At 47.7% G+C, this 11,460-nt stretch overlaps 1 protein-coding gene across 1 annotated transcript; it reads right to left on the bottom strand.

Moving 5' to 3' along the window:
• Positions 1 to 3,893: 3,893 nt before the first annotated feature.
• Positions 3,894 to 11,459, bottom strand: LOC148162985 (uncharacterized). The gene is made up of 4 exons (XM_088028529.1): positions 11,437 to 11,459; positions 5,575 to 5,914; positions 4,689 to 5,262; positions 3,894 to 3,991 (listed from the first exon to the last, which is right to left on the bottom strand). Exons 1-4 carry the CDS (start codon positions 11,457 to 11,459, stop codon positions 3,894 to 3,896), a joined length of 1,035 nt encoding a protein of 344 aa, XP_087884655.1.
• Position 11,460: the final 1 nt, after the last annotated feature.

Here is an 11,460-nt window from a genome sequence, read left to right as displayed (position 1 = left end):
TCTACAACAGCTCCCACGGCGTAAACACTAACCGGAACCAGTTCGAAGGCCCTCAAATCACACTACCTCGGCCTGCTCTTTCAGTTTAAATAATGGTGACAAAGAGCCCTCTGCCTTCTATTTCACCATGTGCTTCTAGCCATAAGGAATATTACGTGATAATACATTTTAAAATGTCAACACTGGTGACCAAACACGGAGTTGTGGGAGTGTAACGTGTACTTCATTTTAGCAGACATGAATTACACCTAATTAGGGCTTTGGGAAAGAAAGATAAAACCCTTCAAGGTCAGCCCGGGGATCGGTGGTGGTGGAGTAGGGGGTACACGTATGGTAGACTATATGTGTGAGAAACGGAGCTGTGTTAGCACAGGACGTGAGAGAAGGTGTCTCATGCCACCAAGGGGGCACCCAGGAAACCTTAACGAAATGCAGAAATGACGCCCTCTTGTCTCAAACCCCTGGGCCCTTCCCCTTCTCTGATCCTCTGTTCGGGTCAAGTATGACCTTATCTTTTCTTTTTCCTGAAACAGATTCCAGAACTTTAGTACATTCTCTCCCTTTCTTCTTTTATTTTCATTATCGTGAAATATTTCAGATCTCCACAGGATAGAATACTCTATCAAAGTCTGTGTACCCACCACCCAGCTTAAGAAACGTAACATTACAAATACAGCTGAAGCCACTGCGGAGCCCTCCCCGGTGGGATTCCCCTCCCTTTGTTTCCCCAAGAAGTAGCCCCCATCCTGACGGAGTTATTTACCTTTCCCCGCGCATGCTGTCACACATGCTGCATTTGTATGCATCTCTCCTGCGCAAGGTTTTACCCCAGACATCTGTATCTGCAGTCAATACGTGGTGATCATTTTGCATGTTTTTTAGACTTCATACACAGGGTATCGTGTTTGCATCCTTCTGGAAGCAGCTCTTTCCCTTATGCTGCTTTCTGCTGCCATCACCCCCTCTGAGCCGCTCAGTGTGTCTCAGCCCCCTGTGAGTTCTGGTCTCCTCCCCAGGCCAGCGCTTGCCGTCCTGTCCAGTTTACCTGCAAGCCCCAAGCCAGTGAATGAAGGCTGCTTCTACCACAGGTGAGTCTCAGCTTCTTCCCCTGTGGCTCTTTTTTTTTTTTTTTTTTAAAGATTTTATTTATTTATTTGAGAGAGAGAGAATGAGGGATAGAGAGCACGAGGGGGAAGAGGGTCAGAGGGAGAAGCAGACTCCCCACTGAGCAGGGAGCCCGATGTGGGACTTGATCCCGGGACTCCAGGATCATGACCTGAGCCAAAGGCAGTCGTTTAACCAACTGAGCCACCCAGGCGCCCTCCCCTGTGGCTCTTAACCAGCGCTTCTGAGACCTGAGCTGCATCAGCATCCCCTGAAGGGCTTGTTCAAACACAAGAGTGCTGGGCTTATCCTCAGAGTTTCTGATTCAGTAGGTCTTGGGTAGAGCCTAAGAATTCCTGAGTGATGCTGATGATGCTGTTGTGGGGACCAAACTTCGAGAACCAACCACTGCTCTAAAGCAGTGTCTGGGCCCAGGCTCAGCAGCACCATCTGGCCTCCAGGCCAGCTAAGCCATGCAGGAGGTTTCCTTCAAAACCATGTTCTAGGGCACCTGGGTGGCTCAGTAGGTTAAGCGTCTGCCTTTGGCTCAGGTCATGATCTCGAGGTCCTGGGATTGAGCCCCGCATTGGCTCCCTGCTTAGTGGGGAGCCTGCTTCTCCCTCTGCCCTTCCCTCTGCCCTTCCCCCTGCTCGGGCTTTTTCTCTCTCTCAGATAAATAAATAAAATCTTAAAAAAAAAAAAACCCAAAACACCCCCCCCACCCCCTGCTCGGGCTTTCTCTCTTTCTCAAATAAATAAATAAAATCTTAAAAAAAAACCATACTCTAGAGCAGCACTGTCTAATAGACATATAATGCAAGTCACATGTGTAATTTTAAGTTTTCTAGTAGCCACATTAAAAAGTAAAAAGAGGGGTGCCTGGGTGGCTCAGGCAGTTAAGCATCTGACTCTTGCTTTTGGCTCAGGTCATGATCTCAGGGTCATGGGACTGAGCCCCGCGTCGGACTCTGCGCTTAGCACAGAGTCTGCTTGTCCCTCTCCCTCTTCTTCTCACCCCTCCCCGTCAAGTAAATAAATAAAATCTTTTAAAAAGAGTAAAACGAAATGGGCAAAATTAGTTTTAATAGTATATTTTAGCTCAATATATTATCGTTTCAACATGTAATCCATATGAAATAATCAGTGAGTTAATGTGACATTTGTATACTTAACAGCACATATCAAATTAGACTAGCCATATTTCATAGCCACGTGTGGGTGTAGTTACTAATGTCGTGGACAGTGTAGCTCTAAAGACCTGAGTTACATCTCTCTCCTTACAAAAAGTGTTTTAAACTTGACATTTTATTTTATTTGGGGCTGTAATAAACTAATTTAAAATAGGCTCACCAAATGGTGTGGAAAGTGATACCTTTCAGTGAAGGTACGGTGGGCCAAAACAAAGAGGAAAAAGAGAGATTTGAGTCAAGATAATTTAACTAAGTAAAATCTGCCTACATTCCAGTGTATTAATTTAAAACAAACTTAGTTTTAACTAGAACAAATGCTGTCAAATATATCTGTCAAACGTAAGAGAAGAGTCGTATTTCATTGGATATCACTTTTTGGGTGATGCAGTTTGGAATGACATCGGTGTTAATGAAATTCCCGTGGGCTTCTAAAAAATGAAAAACCTAAAAATAATGAACAACACATTCTTTCTTCTTTCTTCATCTTTCTTATGTGCCAACTGCGGGATGAAATGAGAGAAAATGAGCAGTTAGGCAGCATTAACCAGCACCAGTGACTTTCTAAACCTGTGAAAACAGCCCTGTGTACATGTGCTGCCTTTGTGTGCTGGATCTCAGCAAGTGGAGGACAGCACACTCTCCTCTTGTCACCTGTGCCCTTGTGTATAGGGTGCTCGGGCAACCCATGGCTTCAATTCTGTGATCATACCGACCTTGTCTCCCTCTTACCTAACTCCGTAAATGCTTCCCCCACCCCACCTTGAGAGGCCATTCTGGAATTTACGGAAATCCCTTCACCTTAAAATCCTCTGCTCATTCCACAGATGATACTCCCTTACTCTCCCAGACCCTCGGTCTCCCTATCTACCATACAAGAATGAGGCTGTGATTATGAAATACACAGCTGTGAAAATGCAAAAAAAAAAAAAATGTTAATCATTTCAATACATTCAAAGACAAGATACACCTCAAGACTTAATTGCCAATTCAGTGATAAGTCATAACCATACTATGACTAAGTTTCCTTGGACTGTCACATAAAATACAAAAATCTACACCTGAATACTTAGGTATTAATCATTAAGTGTGGTCCTCCTTGAAATTCTTGACTTTTTGCTCTTTGTATGTAATCACCTTCGCAAAGGCATTGTCTCTCCTAGTAAGTACAAGGGGGTACATTTCCATGGCCAAGTAATGAATGTCCAACTAGTGCACAGCCCAGCCACTTTCACTGCTGCTTCTGCTAACCGTTCTCTAAACAAACATTGGTCTCAGTTGCTGATACAAATTACCACTTGTTAGTAGTCTTCCAGGTAGAGGACAAAAGACCTCACAAGAACGAATGAGCAACCATGAAATATATTTCAGAATATACTGTACTTTCTATTACTAGGTACGTGAGTATTCTATTAATGTTCTAAGCAGGTAAAACTGAATTTTTAGACTAATTTTAAACACGCTTAATTTACTGGGAGAATTGAAAAAAAAAATAAGACTGTCAGTAACAGGTAAATGCCAGGAATGGGGCGGGGGGTGATGTGCAAAGCTGTACCGATACCTGGATTTTCTGGGCCTGTTCTCTGTTGGGGCAGATGCTTTTTAGTCGGGTCCTTCTTGTTTTTTGTTGAACTTGTCTTTTTCTTCGTCCCTTTCAGAGTCGTGGGCCCCAGACTTCTCATACTGATATTTAGTTGTTCCTTTGGTAAAGAATGATACAGACTTTGGAGCAGACATTCACAGGGAAAACCATCCCGATGCGTGATGAATAGTGACACCCAGTACTCTACCCAGAGGACAAGCAGGAGGATCGAAGGAACTCGGAAAAGGAGAGGTGGGAAGCTTCCCATAGGTTGATACGACCCCTCCATGGCCCTCACCGTTCTGCCGCTTGATCACTTACTCTCACGGTGACATTCTTAACAGTCAGTCACCCTGCCACCCTGTGCTGCTATTTCGGGCCCTTCTGAGAAGAAGGGATCAGAATCATCAGGGTCTGCTGCCTTCCGTAAGTTTTTGTCAGAGATTTCTCGCAAAGATGTTGTGCCTCAACGACACATTCTATGGTGAAGCTCGTTAGCTCCTCAACCCCTGAATATTTCACTTGTACCAGGCGCTCGCGGGTCAGTTCCTAATGATCGGGGACGAACTTTTGGAGACTCTTGACAGTTTTAAAAGCCCCGCACAGAAACGAGGTGTGCCGTTGGCTCGGTCTAGTCCTTCAGGCCCCGGCCCCCTGCGCGGACAGCCGCCTGCGGCTCCCGCGCTGTCCCGCGGCGCTCAGCCGTCTCAGCCGAGGCTGCCAGGGGGTCTCACGCCTCCTTCTCAAAGTCGTAGGTCCCTAGGGCGTGGGGCTCCCGCTTGGGCCCTCGGCCTTGGGTTTGGGGGAAGCCCGACCCCGGCTTCGGTGCCCGGGCCGCCCGCAGCCCCCGCCCCCCGGGCGTGCCCGGCCCTCCTCACCCTTGGTGGTCGCCCGGACCTCCTCAGGCTCCTGGTCGGACTCCTCCGCCGTCTCCCAGGCGGCCTCCTCCTCGGACGAGCCCTCGGACTCGCGGGCCATGGCCGGTGCTGCCCGCGCCGGCGGGGCGGCGGGGGGCGCGGGGTGCCCGCGGGGGCCGCGGGGCGGCCAGGCCCGGGGCCGGAGCGTCAGGCGGCCGCCAGGGGGCCGCACGAGGATGTGGTCGTTGTAGTAGACGCGGCGCAGCAGCGAGTGCACCAGTTCCAGGAACATGAAGCGGAAACCCACCATGGGGAACTGGTGGGCGTCCACCAGGTTGTCCAGGCCCTCCTGCGGCTGCTCTGCCCCATCCTCCTCCGCCGGCCCGAAGTCCGAGTCGTCCTCCTCGGCCGCGGCGCTCCCGCCCTCCCGGCCGCGGGCCAGACCCAGAGCCAGCGCAGCGTCCCCGAGGCCTCCCACGGGCCCCGCCACTTCGACCACCTCAGTCCGGGGGAGCCCAGACTCGAGGGCCACCTCCATTCGGGGGAGGGGCCCGGACTCGAGGGCCACCTCCATTCGAGGGGGCCCAGACTCGACGGCCACCTCCATTTGGGGGGGCCCAGACTCGAGGGCCGCCTCCGTTCCGGGGCTCCCGGTCTCGAGGGCCACCTCCATTCGAGGGGGCCCGGAGTCGACGGCCACCTCCATTTGGGGGGGCCCAGGCTCGAGGGCCACCTCTATTCCAGGGGGCCCGGACTCGAGGGCCACCAGCAACTCCCCGAGGCCTCCCACGGGCCCCGCCACTTCGACCACCTCCATCCGGGGGAGCCCAGACTCGACGGCCACCCCGATGCCGCCTCCGGCCTCCGGGGCCCACGCCCCCGCCACGCGCACGGGGCTCTCCTGGCCACCTGGGGCCCCGCCTGTATCCCCGGAGGCGGACATGGCACTGAGCAATACCTCGCTGGGGCGGCGACCAGGCCGAGGCGACGCCAACGGCAAAGATGGTGGCCCCCGAGGGGGCTGCCGCAGACTGGAGGCCGTGGGCAGCGGGGCCCGACGCGAGGTGGACTGGGCGGCCGAGGAGCCGGCCACGGAGGGGAGGACAGTCTGTGGCGGTGCCTGAGGAGGCCCGCGACGGGAAGGGAAGGGGGTGGATGTCACCAGCGGCCCACCCAGCCCTCCGCTGAGGTGACAGTGGACAGGACTACAAAGGTCCCCCTAGAACCGTGACTGGGGGCGGGGACAGAAGCTTCAACAATGGGCCGCGGCCCGCTGCTGGACCTCCAGGCTCATTTGTCGAGAAGCAAGGATTGACATGCTCAGCCTCCAATGAGTGACCAAGGCCCTTAGGTTCTAGGGTTGCTCGTGGTTACCTCCCTGTTCTTCGAGGCCTGAGGGTCCTCCACGACTCTCAGGTCCACACGACTCCTGTCCCTTTAATTTTACCAGTGTCTGAAAAAGTATAGTGGTCCAATACAGAGACACCTTGGGCCATGTGAATTGCAAGGTGTTCCCCGATTTCCACTTGGTAATGGCTCATGCAACTAGGGACAGGGTCATAAAAATGGTGTACAGCTCAGACTTCAGCAGTAGTAAAAATCTCCCAAGAAGAGAGAAAGAAGTGGGACAATTTAACATGGTTAAAGCTACTTGGAAAAGAATAGACAAAATTGACATGGGTGCAGTCAGAACTGAGTATTGAAGAAGTGGTGAATGAGAGGAGTTAGAAGGTATATAATGAACCCTGACAAATTTAAGCCTTCAGGGCGCCTGGGTGGCTCAGTTGGTTAAGCGACTGCCTTCGGCTCAGGTCACGATCCTGGAGTCCCGGGATCGAGTCCCGCATCGGGCTCCCTGCTCAGCAGGGAGTCTGCTTCTTCCCCTGAGCCTCTTCCCTCTCATGCTCTCTATCTCTCATTCTCTCTCTCTCAAAAAAAAAAAAAAAAAAAATTTAAGCCTTCAAAGAATGAACAAAAAAGAGATACTTCTTTTAAAGGACCAGGTCATCTCCTAAGAGCTAATAAGCCTGACAGACTTTAAAAGAGCAGGCTTCCTAGGATGTTTCTGAGGCAACAGTCCAAGTCTTTTTTTTTTTTTAAGATTTTATTTATTTATTTGACAGAGAGAGACAGCAAGAGCAGGAACACAAGCAGGAGGAGTGGGAGAGGGAGAAACAGGCCTCCCGCCAAGCAGGGAGCCCGATGCAGAGCTTGATCCCAGGACCCCGGGATCATGACCCCAGCCGAAGGCAGACGTTTAAGGACTGAGCCACCCAGGTGCCCCCCAAGTCTTTTTATTGATTTCAAAATCTACTTAATCAAGACCTCAAGTGTAATTCTGAAAATTATGCAGAAATTAACTGCTATTTCATACTCATTCTGTTAAAAAAAAGTTTTATAATACTAAAAATGTCTTTTGAAAATACATAGCAAATAATATTTGGATATTTAATACCAATAAATCCTGTCAAAGTGAGGAGGGATGTTTTCCTTTCATCAACCCAACAAAATTTTAATGTTTTTATTTTTTATTTTTCCACCACAATAATAGAGCATGGTGCTATCAAAAGACGGTTTAAATCTGGAAGGCAATGTAGAAAATCTCTAATTTGTAATCCTCACTATAAAGAGAGCAAAACTGAGGTAGAATCCCAATCTGAGGTCTAGAGTTGGTTTTAACATTTAGCCACTGATGTGATTGTAGGAAAATTATCATTTCTATGCCTCAGTTTATCATTTGTGAAGGGAGAGTAATAATTAGCTATCTTACAGTGTTGCTCTAAGAATCAAACAAGATAATGGGGTAATGCTCTTTTTCATACTGTGATATGTTATATACACATAAGGTATTATTATATCAATAATAATCTTTCCATTCTTCAACTACTGGAGAGAAGCTATTGAGTAGTTTCTCAGGTCTTCAGAGAGAATCATCTAATTTGGTTTTGGAGGAATCCGTTGTTCCCAGCTAATGCACTTACACACTTCCTCCCTGGCTGAGATCATAACCTGGCTTTAGTAAAGATTTGAGTAAAATAGGTAGATGGAATGAGATGGGATTATATTTAGGATATTAACCATTTGTTGAAAATATGTTCTTAGTTTGATTTTGTCTTCTAAGTTGGTTAATATTTCTAAGTATGTAGTTTTTCATTTTTATGTTACAAAATCTAATAATATTATTTTCATGGTTTTAACATCATAAATTTGCAAATCTTTTCTCATCCAGAGATAAATTTTATATTTTCTTCCTTTTGGAGGTCTTCTTAATGTTTACATTTAACTCCTTAATCCATTTGGAATTAATACTGACACATAGTATAAGGTTAAAATATCAGTTATCTTTAATTTTAAACAGCTCACCTATAGCACCATTTGTTGAGTAATTACTCCACTCTATAATGATGTGTGGCCATGTATCCTTTAGCACTTTCCATAAATGTAGAAGAGATGCAAGAGAAAATGCATATTCTTCCAAAATTTCAGAGCTGGAAAGGCTTTTAGATATTGAAGCTAACCATTCTTTTTTAAATGTGGAAACTAAGGCCCAGAGCAGCTAACTAGCTTCCCCAAGGTCTTGCAACTTAACGGAGGAGCCAGGACTAAAACCAGTCTCCTGACCTTCAATCTGAAGTTGAAATAGGCCTACTTCTTATATGTGCTGCTTCAGGAGAAACTTGACAGCAGAAGGTTAATTAACCAGGCACAAAGTAAATGGCCAAGAGTTGAGGCTCTCTGAAAGTTCCAGACCAGCACTCCTGATCTCTAGTCAATAAGCAAGTATTTACTAAACAACTACATATAATGTCCCATGTAAGACCTTGCCAGGGATGGAGAAGCAAGGGCCATCATCTCTGGTGGCATATCATAGTCTAGTTGGGAGAAAGGACTGCATGGTAGAAAAAAAAAAGAGCAGCCCCTGACATTCAGAGCTGGACTGGCACCCATGCTAGGCCTTTTTATTCTCCTATTGGACATAAACAATGTCATAGAACACCAACATCAGACAAGGGCATTCAGCGACCATGATGAAAGGAGGCAAAGCAAGGCCACTTTGTAATTTTACTTAAGCAGGGACAAAAACAAGGTCACAAAATACTAAACATCTTCCTCTCTTGGCTAAAATGAGTGTCTACCACTTCTTTACCAATTATAATTTTATCCTGATTCTAGTCTCCCCTCCCTATAGATAAGATTTTTTGAAATACCCATCATAGAACTGTCCCTACTTTGGGCGCCTGGGTGGCTCAGATGGTTAAGCGTCTGCCTTCGGCTCAGGTCACGATCCCAGGGTCCTGGGATTGAGTCCCGCATCGGGCTCCCTGCTCCTTGGGAGCCTGCTTCTCCCTCTGCTTCTCTCTCTCTCTCTCTCCCCCTCCCTCTCTCTCTCTCCCTCTGTCTCTCAGGAATAAATGAATAAATTCTTTAAAAAAAAAAACTGTCCCTACTTTGTAATAGCATCTAATCTGGAACAAACCCCTGTTTCCTTCAAAACTTCCCCAAATAATCAAACCCAAACCCAATGCTTATAGTAGGTTCTTTACCCAACTTGTTCAACTACTGGTATGTTCCTTTGGTCTTAGGCTGGAGGATATTGACGATGTAAAACATTTCTGTCTTTACACTTATATATTGACTCAGCCAAGTGAGTCAGGAGGCCTCACAATTGGTGGGCTTTTCTCAGAAAAAGCTTTCCAGAGGAGGGAGGACTTGGATTCAAAAGATGGGCATGATGTCCTGACTGAGAAGGACAGTAAAGGCAGGACATGGTCTCCACATGGCCCTTGTTGAGATGCACTCACAACCTCGGAGGGTTATGGGCTATAAGAAGAGCCTGAGCCTCGGGGTATGGGAAAGGAAACAGATGTTGCTCCTGGCCAGGGGGCAGACTTAGATGACCTTCCATGTGACCGAAGCCCTGAGGTGAGGAAGGTGCCAGATAGGACACTCCCATTTCCTACCACATGCTCTGACCAGGGCTGCCCCCACTCTTCCTTAGCAAAACAAACCTCCCAGGTAGATGGTTTTTCATATGAAATCAGAGTATTTCTGGGGCACCTGGGTGGCTCAGTCGTTAAGCGTCTGCCTTTGGCTCAGGTCATGATCCCAGGGTCCTGGGATCGAGCCCCACATCGGGCTCTCTGCTCGGTGGGAAGCCTGCTTCTCCCTCTCCCACTCCCCCTGCTTGTGTTCCCTCTCTTGCTGTGTCTCTCTCTGTCAGATAAATAAATAAAATCTTTTAAAAAAAATCAGTATTTCTGCTTTCTTTACCTCCTTCCTGTCTCTATCCATTCTTTTTTCAAAACTTTCAATAGGATCATCACTGTTCACTTTAGAGAAGATAGCATGTTACCAAAAACAAAAAAAAACACAAATCAAAAACCATACAGGTGTCTTTCCAGGTCGTGAAAAGCTGGGCTGTCCACTTGAAGCGGATAGGACAAACACTCCAGACCCTAGTTATTCAATCCTTCAGTGAGCGGGTATTAAGTACCTACTATCTACCTGGAATTATGGTAGGGGCTGGGGACTCACAGGTACCTAAGACCCATGGCTTGTCCTAGTTCATGGTCTAGAGGGTTAGACAGATATTTGAATAATGATGACACAGGGTGTCAAATGCTATAACAGGGATTGGCATGAAGTGGGAGCATGGGAGAGAAAATGATTAGTTGGCGGGGGAGGAGAGGTGAAGGAAGTGGGTTGGTGCCCGGGAAGGTGCTCAAGAGGAGTCATTTCAGGTGGGTCCTAAAACTAGGAGTTCAATTGGCACTAAAGGTGGGTGGGAGGGAGGTTAGTGAAGGTAAAGGAAATAGCATGAGCAATGGCAGAGATAGGGAATGAAAATGGCTGGAGCACTGGGCAGAACGGCGGATGGGCCTTTAAAGCTAAGATGCAGGAGTGGGGGACAGGGCTGGGTGGCTCAGTCAGTTGAGTACCAGACTCTTGGTTTCAGCTGAGGTCATGATCTCTGGGTCATGGGATTGAGCCCCACATCAGTCTTCTAAGCTGAGCACAGTGTCTGCTTGAGATTCTCCTCTTCCTTTGCCCCTCCCCCTGCTCGCACTCTCCCTCTCTCTCTCTCAGTTTAAAAAAAAAAAAAAAAAAGCTGAGTGCAGGCCTTGAATGCTTCAGTAAGGAGTTTGCCCTTTGTCCTGAAAAGTAGGTCTTCTGCTTCTAAAACAATCACAGAGATGGTAGCAGAATTAGCAGAATAATTTGTGGTGCATTTAGGAACAATTAGAGCCAAGAAAAGGTCTGCTAAGTCCCTTAAAGTCTTTCCAGCAAGTTTTAGTGTCCACACTTTTTCTCTTTGTAAAAATAACACATATTCTTTGTATAATAGATCAAAAAAATAGATAAGCCAAAACAAGGAAGCGGAAATCACACATATCATGGGGCACCTGGGTGGCTTAGTCGGTTGAGTGTCTGACTCTTGGTTTCAGCTCGGGTCATGATCTCAGGGGCATGAGATCAAGCCCCGCATCAGGCTCCCTGCTCTGCGGAGAGCCTGCTTCTCCCTTTGCCTCTGCCACTCCCCCTGCTTGTGTTTTCTCTCTCTAGCTCTCTCTCTGACAAATAAATAAAATCTTTAAAAAAATTATAAGATAATAAGGCGGGACCTCGACCACTGGGCACGACAGTTCCTGGGACCGGTCTAAAGTCAAGGGGCCCAAATCACCTGTCCACTGGCTCACACCCTTACCTGCCATCCCTGATCACAGCCATT

This window comes from Eumetopias jubatus, unplaced genomic scaffold, assembly GCF_037043125.1.
Source record: "Eumetopias jubatus isolate StellerSeaLion01/CBP00866 unplaced genomic scaffold, mEumJub1_p1.0 scaffold_11, whole genome shotgun sequence".
NCBI lineage: Eukaryota > Metazoa > Chordata > Mammalia > Carnivora > Otariidae > Eumetopias > Eumetopias jubatus.
This window is presented reverse-complemented; position numbering and strand designations above follow the sequence as displayed.